The sequence below is a fragment of the Pseudophryne corroboree genome, chromosome 2, assembly GCF_028390025.1.
Source record: "Pseudophryne corroboree isolate aPseCor3 chromosome 2, aPseCor3.hap2, whole genome shotgun sequence".
Classification (NCBI taxonomy): Eukaryota; Metazoa; Chordata; class Amphibia; order Anura; family Myobatrachidae; genus Pseudophryne; species Pseudophryne corroboree.
In genome coordinates this window covers 125,278,276-125,296,023 of record NC_086445.1, presented here as the reverse complement: position 1 = coordinate 125,296,023, position 17,748 = coordinate 125,278,276, and the positions used below count along the sequence as shown (strand labels likewise).

The following is a 17,748-nucleotide window of genomic DNA, read 5'->3' as shown; positions in this document are numbered from 1 at the left end:
CCGTAACTATTCTGCCGTCTCTGCTTGGAGCATTTGATCACACCTGCGTGTGGCCGGCAGTGTAATGCTAGTTTGCTGTCACTCTATCCACTATTCCCCAATGTGGGTGTGCTTTATCATTGCTACCAGTGGTGTCCATAGGGTGTATCCATGGTAGTGTGATAGAATGATAACATACTGTATACATGTCTGATACCACTGCTAATGTTATCTACTTCCAAGCAGCTAATCCAAGCATCAAGCTCAGTGATTCAGGAACAAGTCATTATCACAGTTAAATATACCCTGCTTCATGTTCATGATTTTATTATACTTTGCAAGTCAGAAACAACAACTGATAATGAACTTTCATTGTTATCATAGCAGTTGCAGTCCAACAACTCAGATAAAAGGTATTAATCCCTACTCACCGATCCCAGCAATCCTATGCTTTTCTTTACTGCCACTTTAAAGTCATCCAGGTCCAGAGATGTATTTCCATTCTTTTCCAGATCCTAGAACAAGTCACGTCAGAAATAAATAAATCACTTAATAATAACCAAAGCCTCCCAGACGATGTATTAAGTTTCCAGCTTATCCGCACAACTAACCAGGCAATTCCCGTATTCTTGGCAAACTGTTTTCTATTATATGAATTAAATCTTATAAGTGACTTGGTATCAAATAATCCAAATAACAGAATCACAATTATCACTAAGGGAACAAATGTTACTTAAGTCCTCAGCTACTTTCTAGCAGGGTTATGCCTGAGGCAGAACCTGACACGGTGCCCTTCTCATCTCCTATACAAGCTACCATTAGTATTTATATATGGGCTATGGGGGTCATTCCGAGTTGTTCGCTCGCAAGCTGCTTTTAGCAGCTTTGCACACGCTAAGCCGCCGCCTACTGGGAGTGAATCTTAGCTTCTTAAAATTGCAATCGAAAGATTCGCATTATTGCGAAAATACATCTCTGTGCAGACTTACTCTGTGCAGACTTACTCGGCATCTGCGATCAGTTCAGTGCTTGTCGTTCCTGGTTTGACGTCACAAACACACCCAGCGTTCGCCCAACCACTCCTCCATTTCTCCAGCCACTCCCGCGTTTTTCCCAGAAACGGTAGCGTTTTTTCCCACACACCCATAAAACGGCCAGTTTCCGCCCAGAAACACCCACTTCCTGTCAATCACATTACGATCACCAGAACGAAGAAAAAACCTCGTAATGCCGTGAGTAAAATACCTAACTGCATAGCAAATTTACTTGGCGCAGTCGCACTGCGGACATTGCGCATGCGCATTAGCGACTAATCGCTCCGCTGCGAAAAAAAAATAACGAGCTAACAACTCGGAATGACCCCCTATGTGCACTTTCAAGGTATGTATGGTCTCTTAAGAATACACTAGGATAGGGGTAATGAGCATGAACACTTCAGCTGCTGTGGAACTACACATCTCAGCATGCCCTTCAACAGTTTTACTGCTAGGGGATTCTAAAATTGGGGCAAGGCATGCTGGGATGTGTAGTCCCACCCATTGCCTACACATGCTCCAGCATTAGATTTCATAGCTGCATTCCTGCACAGAATTTATGAAATAATGCATGTATAAATCTAGCCCACAATGCTGTTTCTCCTCATAGAATTCAGATTTCTGGGTTTTACTGGACATATCAGCATGGACATTCCCTATTGGGCTGCTATGTCTTGTCGGGATCCTGGCACTGGGATTGTGATCCATGTCGGGATGCCGGAGCCGGAATTCCGAGCAGTGCTGGGATTCCGGCATCAGTATTTCGACTGCCGGGATCCTCACCGTATCCCGTCTTTCCTGCAGCTACAGTATTTCTTATACTGGGGACTGTGGGCTCTATTTATGAAGCTGCAGAGATAGAACAGTTTTGTTACTGGTTCCTATTGCAGGGATAGAACATCTGCTAGAGCCGGAATGACAGCTGCCACAATGCTCTATATTTGGCGTAGGATTGATTATACATTTATAAAAGTGCGCTACTGTATTAACTTGGTACATACCAATATCACCAATATAACAGATTAAAAAACACACATACAGTACCTTGAAGGCTTTCTTTAACTTGACCAATTGCTCCAAGGTCAGACGTCCTTCCAGCTGCGGAAATAAGGAACCAAAGTATTTCAAGATGTATAATAAGGACTGAAGTACATCTAAAATAGTTTGATCACCAGCATGCCACTCTGGTCTCACAACTATTCTGGAATGATATAGGATACTAGTTTAATCCTTTTATAAATGGTTGTTTTATTAAGTATTTAGAAAGGGATTAGGAAGGCGCAAATAGACAAAGGAGGATGACTGGGGTAGTTCAGTCCTACATTACTTTAATGTTCCATATACTTTATACGAAAAGGTGTGGAGGACTGGACGGAAACAGGGAGGAGGGGGTGGGGGTGGGGGGTGGTGTGTGTGTGTGTGTGTGTGTGTGTGTGTGTGTGTGTGTGTGTGTGTGTGTGTGTGTGGAGGGGAAGCAACCAAGGACAGCAGAGAGAGAGAGTGGGTCCAGCCAGAGATGTAATTTTTTTATATTGTTATAGACATACAGTATACGGATGTCATTTTTTTTTATATCCCTGAACACTTTTGGGGGTATTAAATTGTTTGAAAAGTCAGTTGGGAGTCTGTTTTTACACACAGGAAAAAAACAGATACCCAGCCGACTTTTCAAACAATTGAATTCCACCCTTTGAATGCATCTTTTCATAGTAACCTATTTTTCTCTGTATTATCCCTTATTTGTATTACCCATACATCTTGTTTTAAATTAAGTACTAGTTTTTACACATTATTATTTACACAAGTGGTTCCCAAACTTTTTTGAGTCACGGCGCCCTAGAGTATCACAATATTTTTCACAGCACCCCTAGGCCAAAAGCTTCTTATTGAGAAAATCAGGAAAAAATATAAAATTAAGTAAATTGTGTTTATATGTCATCCTTACATCAGTTATGTGGTAAGGGACAGGATTCACTTCTGTTTGTCCACATATTTTATTATTGGAAGCCACAAGCACTGGTTTTGTCTATTACATTGACTATAAATAATTTGAATTGGTCCTGGACCACCAACCCAGGACACCCCTGCAAGTAAGCCGAGTTGGGTACTTGAAATAAGGACTCTTAGGCAGGTTTTCCGGTAAAACACAGTGTCTTTACTGGCAACAGACACAGGTACATAACTTTAAATTAACAAATTAAAGTAAATGTCTTAGCACTCCCCGTGCTCAACAGTCATTCTACTGCACTGCTGTAACGACGTGCAGCCACCATCCGCCATGCTCTCCTGGCACAGCCAATGTCCACAGTCCCTGGCACTACAACCTGCAGCCTACTCGCTGGCCTCTAACAGGCATCAGTGCAACGTGCAGTGGGTGTATGAGAGATTTAAACCCCTCTCCTGCTTATGACTTTCTGCTGGCTCTGAGTGTGCTAGAAAACCCGGACTTCTATTCTTCCACTTGGAGCTGTGCATTTCAAAAAGACCTGAGTTTCAAATTACTAATGCAGGTGCATAATGTGCAGGTCTTGTTTCCCTACCTCTTGAAGGGAGCTGACCCCAAAGTTATGTGGGCAATTGTGGTGAGACACAAGCCCTCTCACCCACCACAGTATATATGTACATACACCAACTCCCCCCCCCCCCCCCCCCACACACACACACATACATAAATACATCTGAGTAATTTTTAAATGCCAACTGTGAAGCGGAGGGATATGTAAAAAAACAACTTCTGCCTCACAATTGCAAATCGCTCTATTCAGGAGAACATAGTAAAATAGTTTGTGAGGTTAAAAAAAGACAATTGTCCATAGAGTTCTCCTACACTGTAATATTTTTAAGACTCATTTTAGCTGGGGTGAGTGTTCAGCCATTATTTCAAGTACTCCTTGATTTGTTTGTTGTTTTTTTATTATTATTATTTTATTTTTATTTTTTGGTGGGGGGTTATATATTTTGTTCTATTACTATAGTGCATGATTTACCCACCATATCCCTGTATATCCTTTATCATTATAAATGTATCTAGCCCATTTTTAAAAGTAGTGACCGAGTCTGCCATTACTATTCTCTCAGGCAGGAAATTCCAAATACATATTGTCCTTAGGGTGGTCTTCTGTTTGCCGGCGGTCGGGCTCCCGGCGCTCAGTATACCGGCGCCGGGAGCCCGACAGCCGGCATACCGACACTTATTTTCCCTCGTGGGGGTCCACGACCCCATAGAGGGAGAATAAAATAGTGTGGCGCGCGTAGCGCGCCACCGTGCCCGTAGCGTGGCGAGCGCAGCGAGCCCGCAAGGGGCTCATTTGCGCTCGCCAAGCTGTCGGTAAGCCGGCGGTCGGGCTCCCGGCGCCGGGATGCTGGTCGCCGGGAGCCCGACCGCCGGCCAGCCGTAGTGAACCCTGTCCTTACTGTGAAGAAACTTTCCGTCTCAGTGAGCAAAATCTCCTTTCCTTTAACCTAAGCTGGTGTCCACATGTCCTTTGTGATGCTCTTACCAAGAACAAATCCCCTGCTAGCTCTGTATATTGACCCCTTATATATTTGAAAATGTTAATCATGTCCCCTCTTAATCTCCTTTTTTTCAGTGTAAACAGTCCTAGCCTAGCAAGCCTTTCCTCGTATTCTAGCATCTCTATCCCTTTAATCAATTTGGTCATCCGTCTCTGAACCTTTTCTAGTTCCAGGATATCCTTTTTGTAGTATGGTGCCCACAGTTGTGCGCAGTAATTGAGATGTGGCCTCACTAGGAATTTATATAATGGGAGTATAACACTGTCATTCCTTGCATCAATTCCCCGCTTTATGCATGCTACTTCCTTGTTTGCCTTTTTTCCTGCATTCCTACTTTGGGTACTACAGCTAAGTTTGTTATCTACGTGAATACCTAAATCTTTTTCCAATACAGAATCCCCTAGTTTTTCCCCATTTAGTATATAGGTAAAATTTCTGTTCTTGCTGCCAAAGTGCATTATCTTACATTTGTCTATATTGAACCTCATTCTTCATTTTGCTGCCCATGTTTCCAATTTAAATAAGTCGTTCTGTAGAGACTTAGCATCCCCCTCTGAATTTATAACCTTATACAATTTGGTATCGTCTGCAAAAAACTGACACTGTACTCTCTAGACCTACTTCTAGATCATTTATTAAAATGTTAAACAATAGTGGTCCAAGTACAGACCCTTGTGGCACACCACTTAGTACTTTAGACCAATTTGAATACGTTCCATTTACCACCACACGCTGCTTACTTTTATCCAACCAATTTTTAACAGAACAGGTAGAGAGGGATTTATTTTCCCTTGAGAGGAGTAATTGACAATTGTATTGTTTGTGTCTTGTTTTGTCATCCTCTAAATCTTCACATAACTACTGTACTATATGCAGCTGTAGGAACAAGCCCTTAGGAAAGGTCACCGTTGCTTTACTGTACCTTCTCCTTCCTGAGACTCCTGACCGGGTCAGAATAATTCTGGAGACTTTCTAATACATTGTCCACAAGTGCCAGGGAATGTCGTCTCTGCTGTCCAATTATCATCTCCTTCTCCATCCATTCTGGGGGGCTTTGGTTCTGCTCGTTAGACTCTTCAGTGCAATCTGTTGAGGGCAAAGTCTGGATTCGGGGGGCACCCACAGCAGTCTTTGCTCTCTGCTGTACCGACTGGCTTGTAGCAGCAGCACTTTGTCTGATCTCACTGAAAAGACTTCAAGGAGATACATTTGTTGAGAACAGGAAGGCTGAATGTTTCTAAAATGCACTCGTTCCGTATGTCCCCTTTATATGCAATCAACACAAATAAAGTAGTATTTTGCTATAATAATTGAACATTCACGTATGTATCAGTATGTTGCATAAAATAAACCAAACTGAGTTATTTTAGACTTGTCACATTTGTGCTGTTTACACCATATATTTTAAACCCATATTACTATAATTTTGTGTACTGATTGCATAAAATGAAGGGGCCAGTGTTATTTCATTTTCTGCTGGATTCTATAAAAAGTGGACCTCTTCCGTGAGGGGTGCTGTGATGGGAGAGTCGTGCTGTGCGGGGCCAGAAGTGCTCTGCTCTGTGGAGTGCTGTGCTGGCAGAGGGGTGCTGTGCTGTGAGGGGAGAAGAGTGCTGTGCTCTGTGGGGTGCTGTGCTAGGAGAGGGGTGCTGTGCTGTGAGGGGAGGGGAGTGCTGTGCTCTGTGGGGTGCTGTGCTGGGAGAGGGGTGCTGTGCAGGATGCTGTGACGGGAGAGGGGTGCTCTGATGTGAGGGATACTGTGCTGTTATGGGAGAGAGGTTCTGTGCAGTGAGGGGTGCTGTGCTTTTATGGGAGAGGGGTGCTGTGCTGTAATTAGAGAGGGGTACTGTGCTGTGAGGAGAGAGGGGTGCTGTGAGTGGAGAAGAGTGCTGTGCTCTGTGGGGTGTTGTGCTGTGATGGGATAGGGGTGCTGTGCTATCTGGGGAGGGGTGCTCTGCGGTATGCTGTGATGGGAGAGGGGTGCTCTGATGTGAGGGATACTGTGCTGTTATGGGAGAGGGGTTCTGTGCAGTGAGGGGTGCTGTGCTGTGATGCGAGAGGGGTGCTGTGCTGTGAGATGTGCTGTGACGAAAGAGGGGTGCTGTGCTATGATGGGAGAGGGGTGCTGTGCTTTGAGGGGGAAGGGGTGCTGTGATGGGAGAGGAGTGCTGTGCTGTGAGGGATGCTGTGCTGTGATTGGAGGGAGTGCTGTGCTGTGAGGGGATAGGGGTGCTGTGCTGTGAGGGGATAGGGGTGCTGTGCTGTGAGGGATGCTGTGATGTGTTTGGAGAGGGGTGCTGTGCTGTGAGGGGTGCTGTGATGGAAGACGGATGATGTGCTGTGATTGGAGGTGGTGCTGTGCTTTCAGGGGGATGGGTGCTGTGAGGGGAGAGGGCTGCTGTGCTGTGAGATGGGAGCTGTGCAGTGAGGGGTGTTGTGCTGTGATTGGAAGGGGGTGCTGTGAGGGTAGAGCGTGCTGTGCTGTGAGGGGTGCTGTGCAGGATCCTGTGCTGTGATTGGAGAGGGGTGCTGTGCTGTGAGGGATGCTGTGCTGTGTGGGGAGAGAAGTGCTCTGCTCTGTGAGGTGCTGTGCTGTGATGGGAGAGGGGTGCTGTGCAGGGAGAGGGGTGTTGTGCTGTGAGGGGAGAGGAGTGCTGTGCTCTGTGGGGTGCTGTGTTGTGAGGGGAGCGGAGTGCTATGCTTTGTGGGGTGCTGTGCTGGGAGAGGGGTGCTGTGCGGGATGCTGTGATGGGAGAGGGGTGCTCTGATGTGAGGGATACTGTGCTGTTATGGGAGAGAGGTTCTGTGCAGTGAGGGGTGCTGTGCTTTTATGGGAGAGGGGTGCTGTGCTTTGTTGGGTGCTGTGCTGTAATTAGAGAGGGGTACTGTGCTGTGAGGAGAGAGGGGTGCTGTGAGTGGAGAAGAGTGCTGTGCTCTGTGGGGTGTTGTGCTGTGATGGGATAGGGGTGCTGTGCTATCTGGGGAGGGGTGCTCTGCGGTATGCTGTGATGGGAGAGGGGTGCTCTGATGTGAGGGATACTGTGCTGTTATGGGAGAGGGGTTCTGTGCAGTGAGGGGTGCTGTGATGCGAGAGGGGTGCTGTGCTGTGAGATGTGCTGTGACGAAAGAGGGATGCTGTGCTATGATGGGAGAGGGGTGCTGTGCTTTGAAGGGGGAAGGGGTGCTGTGATGGGAGAGGAGTGCTGTGCTGTGAGGGATGCTGTGCTGTGATTGGAGGGAGTGCTGTGCTGTGAGGGGAGCTGTGCTGTGAGGGGATAGGGGTGCTGTGCTGTGAGGGATGCTGTGATGTGTGTGGAGAGGGGTGCTGTGCTGTGAGGGGTGCTGTGATGGAAGACGGATGATGTGCTGTGATTGGAGGTGGTGCTGTGCTTTCAGGGGGATGGGTGCTGTGAGGGGAGAGGGCTGCTGTGCTGTGAGATGGGAGCTGTGCAGTGAGGGGTGTTGTGCTGTGATTGGAAGGGGGTGCTGTGAGGGTAGAGCGTGCTGTGCTGTGAGGGGTGCTGTGCAGGATCCTGTGCTGTGATTGGAGAGGGGTGCTGTGCTGTGAGGGATGCTGTGCTGTGTGGGGAGAGAAGTGCTCTGCTCTGTGAGGTGCTGTGCTGTGATGGGAGAGGGGTGCTGTGCAGGGAGAGGGGTGTTGTGCTGTGAGTGGAGAGGAGTGCTGTGCTCTGTGGGGTGCTGTGTTGTGAGGGGAGCGGAGTGCTGTGCTTTGTGGGGTGCTGTGCTGGGAGAGGGGTGCTGTGCGGGATGCTGTGATGGGAGAGGGGTGCTCTAATGTGAGGGATACTGTGCTGTTATGGGAAAGGGGTTCTGTGCAGTAAGGGGTGCTGTGCTTTTATGGGAGAGGAATGCTGTGCTGTAATTAGAGAGGGGTACTGTGCTGTGAGGAGAGAGGGGTGCTGTGAGTGGAGAAGAGTGCTGTGATCTGTGCGGTATTGTGCTGTGATGGGAGAGGGGGTGCTGTGCTGTCTGGGGACGGGTGCTCTGCGGGATGCTGTGATGGGAGAAGGGTGCTCTGATGTGAGGGATACTATGCTGCTATGGGAGAGGTGTTCTGTGCAGTCAGGGGTGCTGTGCTGTTATGGGTGAGGGGTGCTGTGCTGTGAGGGATGCTGTGCTGTGATGCGAGAGGGGTGCTGTGCTGTGAGGTGTGCTGTGATGGAAGAGGGATGCTGTGCTGTAATGGGAGAGGGGTGCTGTGCTTTGAGGGGGGAGGGGTGCTGTGATGGGAGAGGAGTGTTGTGCGGGATGCTGTGCTGTGATTGGAGGGGGTGCTGTGCTGTGAGGGGTGCTGTGCTGTGAGGGGATAGGGGTGCTATGCTGTGAGGGGTGCTGTGCTGTGAGGGGTGCTGTGATGGAAGAGGGATGCTGTGCTGTGATTGGAGAGTGGTGCTGTGCTTTGAGGGGGGATGGGTGCTGTGAGGGGTGCTGTGATGGGAGAGGGGAGTTGTGCTGTGAGGGATGCTGTGCTGTGATTGGAAGTGGGTGATGTGAGGGGAGAGCGGTGCTGTGCTGTGAAGGGTGCTGTGAGGAGAGAGGTTGCTGTGCGGATCCTGTGCTGTGATTTTAGAGGGATGCTATGCTGTGAAGGATGCTGTGCTGTGATTGGAGAGGGGTTCTGTGCTGTGATGGGAGAGGGTTGCCTTGCTGTGAGGGATGCTGTGCTCTGATGGGAGAGCTGAACTGTGAGAGGAGAGGAGTGCTGAGCTGTGAGAGGAGAGAAGCATAGAGGAAGGAAAGAAGACCTCCCAGAAAAAAAGAAATAAGAGACGGCCATGGAAGAAGCCCTGGTGAAAGAGGGAAGAGGAGCTGCCGCTGGCCGGGACAGGACGGTAGCCGAAGCAAGAAGATGAGGATCAGAAAGTGCTGCATCAGTGGAAAGGAAAAGAGATAAACAAAGCTCCCCACTGCAGCCTCTACCAGCACCACAATAGGCGGCTTTGGCCACTTTCACTTATTTAACCCTCCCTAAACCCCCGAGGGCACAGTCAGGCCTGTGGTGCATGTTAGATGAGCAGAGAGTCCATGCCCCTGGTAAGTGACCCCGAGCATTAGGCCCTTGTCACTGTATCATTATTTTGAAGTGGGGACAAAGAAATAATAGGAGTGCTCGGGCCTACCTAAGTAAATTCCCCCTGATATTTCAACACCCTCACTTAACAATTTACACTGATTACTGAAGAGATCCCTTTAGAATATAAGCTCTCATGAGCAGGGTCCTCAACCCTCATATTCTTATCCTCCTTTTACTTAAACCGTCTTCAACAGCACCAAATCCCACGATTTTCTGCAACCCTGATACTTATGTCAGTGTCGTCTGCTGATGTAGCTATGTTTATCTACCTGTACTTGTCCTATATTGTCTTCAACCGTAAGCTCTGAAATGTGACATAGGGTGAACTTAAGCACTACTGCGATTCGTAAAAGAAACTCGGGCACTACTATGGGGCATAACATTAAATAAGGCTCTACTACATACTTACCGACATTCTGGCTGCTCTCTGCGGGAGAGAGCAGCCAGGTCGGCTCAACAGGCGGGCCGGGAGCACTTTGACGAATGGAGGGGGTGGGCCGGAGGCAGTACGGGGGCGGAGCAAGGGTGGAACGGGGGCGTGGTTACGACGATGCCTTCTTTAAGCCATGCCCCCGCTCTTTAATGCCGCGATCACCGGCATTTCAATGCAGGGGGCGTGGCTACGATGACGCGATTCAGCAAGAATCGCGTCATCGTCTGCCCGGACCGCCCACTTTACACACAAAGTGGGCGGACGGGCAGGGGGGACCCCGTCAAATCGGGAGACTTACCTGCTCTTCCGGGGGGCCGGGAGGGTCACCCGATTTTCGGGAGCCTCCCGGCCATTCCGGGAGAGTAGGCAAGTATGCTATACTATGGTTCAGAAAATGAACTAGGGCACTATTATAGAGCATAAAAATAACAACTGCTGCAGAGAAGTGTGTCTCTAGAAACATTGGGAATGTCATACCTCCCAACATGACCCTCTCCAGGAGGGACATAATGCTCTGCTTCTGGACTTTTCTCTTAATATATGATTGCCATCACCTGTGTTGAGCAGGTTAATGGATAAGAAAGGTGTTTCAGCACAGGTGATGGCAATCATAAATTAACAGTGAAGTCCAGGAGCAGAGCATTCTGTCCCTCCTGGAGAGGGTCATGTTGGGAGGTATGGAATGTTGCTATGGGACCCACAAAGTTCTGGCTATGCCCCTGGCTGTAATACCAACGTTAGGCATGGTTACATCTCTACAGAAGGCCCAAGATCCCAGAAAAGCTCAAGTACTCTCTGTACCTCCTGTGGTAAGTCAAATAGAATCAGGTAGCAAGAGCATTTAGTATCTTGCATTTATGCATGCAGTTGGTTGATGTGAGCTGCACATATATGTATATGTTTGCCAGTGCTTCCAGAACCTATGCATTACAGAGATTTTCCCAATCATTTCATTATCTCATTCATTTAAATAATGTTCCCAGTGTGAATTAATAAAAACAGGCAGCTACAGTGCCTTGCTAAATCCCCCCCCCCCCCCTCCCCCGTGGCTTTTTATCTATTTTGTTACATTACAACCTGTAATTAATTTTTTTTTTTCATCTGAATTTTATGTGATTGATCTGCACAAAATAGTCTAAGTTGGTGAAGTGAAATGAGAAAAAATTATATAAAAAATAATTTTTAGAAATAAAAATTTCAAAATTGGCATGTCCATATGTATTCACCCCCTTTGCTATAAAGCCCCTCAAAAGTTCTGGTGCAACCAATTACCTTCAGAAGTTACATAATTAGTGAAATGAAGTCCACCTGTGTGCAATCTAAGTGTCACATGATCTGTCAGTATAAACACTCCTTTTCTGAAAGGCCCCAGAGGCTGCAACACCACTAAGCAAGAGGTATCTCACCATGAAGACCAAGGAGCTCTCCAAACAAGTCACGAACAAAGTTGTTTGAGAAGTACAAGTCAGGGTTGGGTTATACAAAAATATCTAAATCTTTGATGATCCCCCGGAGCATCATGAAATCCATCATCTTGAAATGGAAAGAACATGGGGGGTAATTCCAAGTTGATTGCAGCAGGATTTTTGTTAGCAATTGGGCAAAACCATGTGCACTGCAGGGGAGGCAGATATAACATGTGCAGAGAGAGTTAGATTTGGGTGGGGTGTGTTCAATCTGCAATCTAAATTGCAGTGTAAAAAAAGCAGCCAGTATTTACCCTGCACAGAAACAAAATAACCCACCCAAATCTAACTCTTTCTGCACGTTATATCTGCCTCCCCTGCAGTGCACATGGTTTTGCCCAATTGCTAAAAAAAATCCTGCTGCGATCAACTTGGAATTACCCCCATGGTACCACAACAAACCTGCTAAGAGAGGGCCGGCCACCAAAACTCACAGACCGGGCAAGGAGGGCATTAATCAGAGAGGCAGCACAGAGACCAAAGGTAACCCTGAAGGAGCTGCAGAGACTGGTGTATCTGCGCATGTGACCACAATAAGCCGTACACTCCATAGAGCTGGGCTTAAGGGAAGAGTGTCCAGAAAAAAGCCATTACTTTGTGTTAAAAATAAGAAGGCATGTTTTGAGTTTGCCAAAAGGCATGTGGACGACTGCCCAAATGTATGGAGGAAGGTGCTCTGGTCAGTTGAGACTAAAATTTTACTTTTCGGCCACCAAGGAAAACGCTATCCCGTCACCACAAGAACACCATTTCTACAGTGAAACATGGTGGTGACAGCATCATGCTGTGGAGATGTTTTTCGTCAGCAGGTACTGGGAAACTGTTTCAAGTTGAGGGAAAGATGGATGGTGCTAAATACAGGGATTTTTTTGAGCAAAACCTGTTTCAGTCTGCTTGTGATTTGAGACTGGGACGGAGGTTCACCTTCCAGCAGGACAATGACCCGAAGCATACTGCTAAAGCACACTTGAGTGGTTTAACCACTAAACTGACGATTTATTTTGCTAAAAAACGCTCCGAAATTGTCAGGTTTTTTTTATGAGTGAATTAGGTGAAGAAAATGAATTTGACCCTATCCAAAATGATTTTAGTTAAAAAAAAGGGAAAAAAATAAATTTTTTTACATTTTTTGAACACCCCCAAACATCAAAACATCGATCGGGAACATCGTGACCATCGGAACAACGGGAACATCGCGACCATCGCGGCTTTCATTTTGAAAGCCGAGACAGCCTCGAGGTATGCAGGATGGGGGGGTCTGGGGTCAGCTAGGGAGGGTTTATTTACACTCCCCAGCGGCTGCCATTGTCTGCAGCCGCTGGAGGGGACAGATCCTGCCGTGCTGACCGATCAGCAGTGATCGGCAGCACGACAGACACGGGGAGAGTGCAGGGAGGCAGAGGGACCTTCCGGTCCCTCTGACAGCAGCAGCGGAGGGAAGTTTCTCTTCCCTGCCGCTGCTAACACTCTGTACCTGACTGGGCGCATCCTGTGCAACCAGGTCAGATAGAGCACTTGCAGGCATGGTCGCATCTGATGCGACCATGCCAGGCAAGTGGTTAAGGGGAAACTGTTAAATGTGTTGGAATGGCCTAGTCAAAGCCCAGATCTCAATCCAATTGAGAATCTGTGGTCAGTCTTGAAGATTGCTGTTCACAAGCGGAAACCATCCAACATGAAGGAGCTGGAACAGTTTTGCCTTGAGGAATGGGCAAAAGTCCCAGTGGCATGATGTGGCAAGTTCATAGACTATGGTATGGTATGCTGGCGCTCGGGATCCACAGCCGGCATATCAAGTGCCACCCCATAGAGACTTATCCAAAGCGACTTGCAGCTGTAATTGCCGCAAAAGGTGTTTCTACAAAGCACTGACTTTAGGGGGGTGAATAGTTATGCACGCTGATGTTTTCTGTTATTTTGTCCTATTTGTTGTTTGCTTCACAATAAAAAATAAAAAAAATCTTCAAAGTTGTAGGCATGTTCTGTGAATGAAATTATGAAAAGCTCCAAACAATCCATTTTAATTCCAGGTTGTGAGGCAACAAAACATGAAAAAATGCAAAGGGGGGTGAATACTTTAGCAAGACACTGTACTTCTTCCTCCCATAGTTTCTCAGTCTGCCCCAGCTGTCGACAGTTTGGGATAGATCTCAGTAAAACAGGGGAACTACAAGCTTGGGGTCACCCTGCTAGAGCAGACACCAGCCTCAGGTTAGACCACTTGGGGCTAGTCATCATACTCTTACACCATACTTAGCAGGGAAATCATCATACTCTTAGCAAGGAAATCATGGTCAGTGTGGGGTTGGCTCCCTTATGATGAAGGTCCTGCAAGAAAACCTACTGCATTGTCTCCCCTGCCAGCATTGCAAAGTACTCTCCCCAACACGCTCTGCTGAAATTGCCAAAGTAATGAGAAGCATAGGTTTCCCTGGAGTGCTAACTCAGTGGTACCATTACAATATTAAGGTGTCTATAAGATCCTGTAGCTAAAACACACACCACATTATGATTAAATCATGCTTTTTCTTAAATAAAATCCGTGGCTCACAAATTTATTAATTAAAAACAAAAAATCATTCCAGTTTCATCTTACAAATTAAGAAAAATAATTATCAATCCTCATAAGCTTTCTTTGATCAATGACCCATTCATTGATTGGAATTGCCTATTAATTTATATTGTGTTCCTAGCAAACAGCATCACTAAGGACTGTATTCCATCGTTATTGAGATACGGTAAATAGCTGTGTGTGCTTTAGCTTGTTACCCATTTTGGCTTGTTTCTTGGTCTGATTTGGCAGCTTTTTGGGGCACTGTCCTGCTGGCCCTCCTGTGGGCTGCTGGGAGGGGGGGGGGGGACGTAGTTGGGAGGACCCTGTCACTCACTGCTTAGAACAGCGGTGAATAGACGTCGTGCTCACAGAGCGCTGGACATGCCCCATCAGTGACCAGAACTGGAGGCGTGACTTGTGATCCTGCAAAGCCACGCTACCTTTAGCGGAGGCCATCCCCCTTTTTCGGGCGGGTGCAGCTCTGACGCGCAATGAATTTCAGTCTTCCCCATCCTTAATGTTGGGGGGTATGCATAAGTGAGGGAATTATACAGGACAGCCCAAATAATGTGCTTTAACCTGCAATGGTGTCATGGAATGAGTATGGAGGAGAGGGGCAAACCTTTTGAGCAAGTGAAGGGATCTATGTTGTTGGTGCAGTTTTGTTAATGCCATTGTATGTTAGTAAACATATTTTATGTTTAATTAACTTAAATATAAGTTATAAACAATCAACCAATGTGTTTGTAAGTGATGCAGTTAATTCACCAGCTGTTAGCATCCCGGGGTTCAGGATACCAACGCCGAAATCCCGACACCCGGTGAAATGCCGGCAGTCGGAATCCTGACGAGGCCCGGTATTCCCACTTGGGTGGTTGTCCATGCCACCAACTGAGAGGGAATAGAATAGTGTGGCGTACAAAGCATCCCGACTGGCGATAAAGCATACCGAGCCCGTTTGTAAGGAGTAGTTGCTTTATTCATAATAATTTCTATGTTTAAATATTTGGTTACTAAGGAGATCAGAAGGGAAATAATGATGCAAGTTTTCTGATACAAACGTATGTTGGAGATGTTTCCTAGATGTACAATTGTACCTGTGACTGTGTCTATTCATATTATATTTGTTGACTTTTAGTTTCCCCCCGTCTGAGAGAGTGCCCAGAGGGGAGATGCAGCTGATCACTGAGGGGTGCGTGGCCGGGTAATTCACATCATAATGACAATCGTGTCAGCATGCCCCCTGCCCCACTCATATATATATATACAGGGGCAGATCCAGAAAAAAATGAAAGGGGGGGCACCATGATAGGGTAACAGTAATAGTTATGTTTACATGCACCTAAGGCATGCGTGCTCCCAGAAAAGGGGTGTGGTATCACAGGGGGTGTGGCCTCACAGAATACGCGATCAGGTAATGATTGGCTGTAGGAATGCATCCTGGTTTATTGCTAATGTTTCACCCTGATGAAAAGGCTGATTGGGCCTTGAAATGTTGGTCACCTGTTCCATTAGTTATGGGAGCCTGGAAGGCACCCCAGCACAATATAATTATTATAGTCTTTAGTTGGTGGTGGCAGGTGCAGCATACCTTGTTTTGGGCACTGCACTGAGACTCAGACTGCAGGACACGAACTGCCCATCTTTGATTAGCAGAAGCAGACAGCTGGATCTCCAACAAGCAGCATAAGACATCTGCAGGACAGCCCTGTCACAATCACACGGGCCGCCTTCTCAAAGCTGAGGCTGAGTTTGACTGCACCTAGCATGGTGGTAAAGGAAGTGGAGGAGGAAGCGCTGGGTAACTGTGTGGTGCAGTGAGGGCTAATGAAGCCTTCTGCGCCGTCATAAGTAACAGTCTTACTTGATGCTGGCATTTGAACCCCGCGCCTGGGCTGGACTCTGGCTGGCTGGCAGTGGGGGAGGTAGGTTGCAGTGTGATCAGGGGGAGGCGGGAGCAGCTCCAGCCTCCCCATTGGTTACCAAATGGACTTGCTGTTAGAGCCACGGTGGGTCCTAGTGCCTGCCGGCTCTTTTATCAAATCTTACTGACAGAAATAGCAGTAGCTGCTGCTGTTCTCCATTTGAAAAAAGAAGAAGTCAGAAACCACAGGGGGGGGGGGGCACGGGCCTGAGTGCCCCCCCCCCCCCCCCCCCCCGGATCCACCTATGTATATATAGGAAGTGGGTGGGATGTGCCATCTACTCTATTGGGATTTACAGCTCGCTACCGCTTTTTCAGAGGGTCATGGTATTCACAACAGGCTTTGTACCCCCCCCCCCCCCCTTCACTCTGGTACATGGGCCCCCCTGATCTCTTGGTGGCCCTGCTGATTACCACCATTCTACACAGTTCACACAGAACTCTTTCTACACTCTACACTCACTCACACAACCTGCTGACACTTCTGCTTAGTGGGACTATTTGCCCTGTCACGCAGAAGCATGCTGAGGGCCCAGTGGATAGCATGTATGGGCGCAGGGCCCTGCTCCTCGACACACACTCCCTATTCTGAGTGCAGGATACATGGCACATAGCACCCATTATAGATATGCCACTGCCACCAAGTACAAAATTCTGCTACAAAACAATATACTAAATATGCTTAACAGAAAAAAAATAACAACACTTTTGTGATTTTTATTGATACATTCATTTTTATTGGAATACTCTACATATGTCATCGATCAATCCTTTATCAAAATGAATCCTTAAACAACCTGCAGCTCATCACCTCCTGTTGAACTAGAAGTTCCAGCATGCTATGAGCAAGCCTCAAGGCATACAGGGTCTTGATATACTGTACCACACAACAGCTGAACAGCCACACATAAATAATTCTATTTGCATCAGAAAACAGAATCCCTGTAATGCCTGCGTACACATTACAGTGGGATGGTATCGGGATGCCGTCCATTATACAGTAGCTAAGTACAGCTTCATCAGCACATTTCTACATACTGCTTACACCTCCTATTCATTGCCCTGACAACCGTAAACAGCCGCCACACAGCCAGTGTTACTCAGTCACACTTTCTTCCCCAAAACATTTATGAAAACTCCAGCAAAGTTCCCCCTAATCTTACCTGTGGGCACCGTAGGTCTCCAGTCTGCCCAGGGCAGATCTGTGTCTCATCCTGATCCTCGGATACATTATTTAAAAATTCCACTGCAAAGAAACTGCGTTTTATCTGGGTAGACTTGTGTTTATATACCCCCATTTACAGGGCTCTGTGAGCAAATACAGGACAGGAATCCTGCAACAAGTCCCTCTCAGCACAGAGGAGGGGGATGTGTTAATTTGTGAGGCTCAAACCCCCTGTAAGGGCTATTGCCAGCCTCCCCTCCCCTCTCCTGCACTAATGTCACTGCAGGACTGCTCTGTGTATATTTACAGGTGGTTACTCCTGGCTGCAAGCTGTCTCTAGAGGACTCACAGTGCTCACCCGTCACTCCTCTCACACTGAGGTATAGCACTAGAAATACAGGTGAATGCAAACCAGCCACTTAACCTGACTTACACTTTATGCACAGACTATGGCGCTTACTGCAGTACAGTCATAACATTCAATATTTTATCTATCATAACTAAAATACAAGTTATTATATATATATTTTTTCCTATTATAGCTAAGAGTATAGAGTCTTCTTTTTTCCTCACACCAAAGAG

At 47.1% G+C, this 17,748-nt stretch overlaps 1 protein-coding gene across 2 annotated transcripts in view; it reads right to left on the bottom strand.

The window, feature by feature from the left end:
• Window positions 1-17,489, bottom strand: part of LOC135002729 (WD repeat-containing protein 49-like) — a 176,194-nt gene extending 158,705 nt beyond the window's left edge. Inside the window, exons 1-4 of one of the 2 annotated variants that reach the window (XM_063951689.1) lie at window positions 17,165-17,489; window positions 5,452-5,722; window positions 2,058-2,111; window positions 411-494 (exon numbers count right to left, since the gene is read on the bottom strand). In XM_063951689.1, the coding sequence (XP_063807759.1) occupies window positions 411-494; window positions 2,058-2,111; window positions 5,452-5,722; window positions 17,165-17,232 (477 nt within the window). In that variant the 5' untranslated portion in view covers window positions 17,233-17,489. The remainder of the gene's footprint in view (window positions 1-410; window positions 495-2,057; window positions 2,112-5,451; window positions 5,723-17,164) is intronic. The other variant, XM_063951688.1, reaches the window with a different exon arrangement.
• Between the last annotated feature and the right edge of the window lie 259 nt (window positions 17,490-17,748).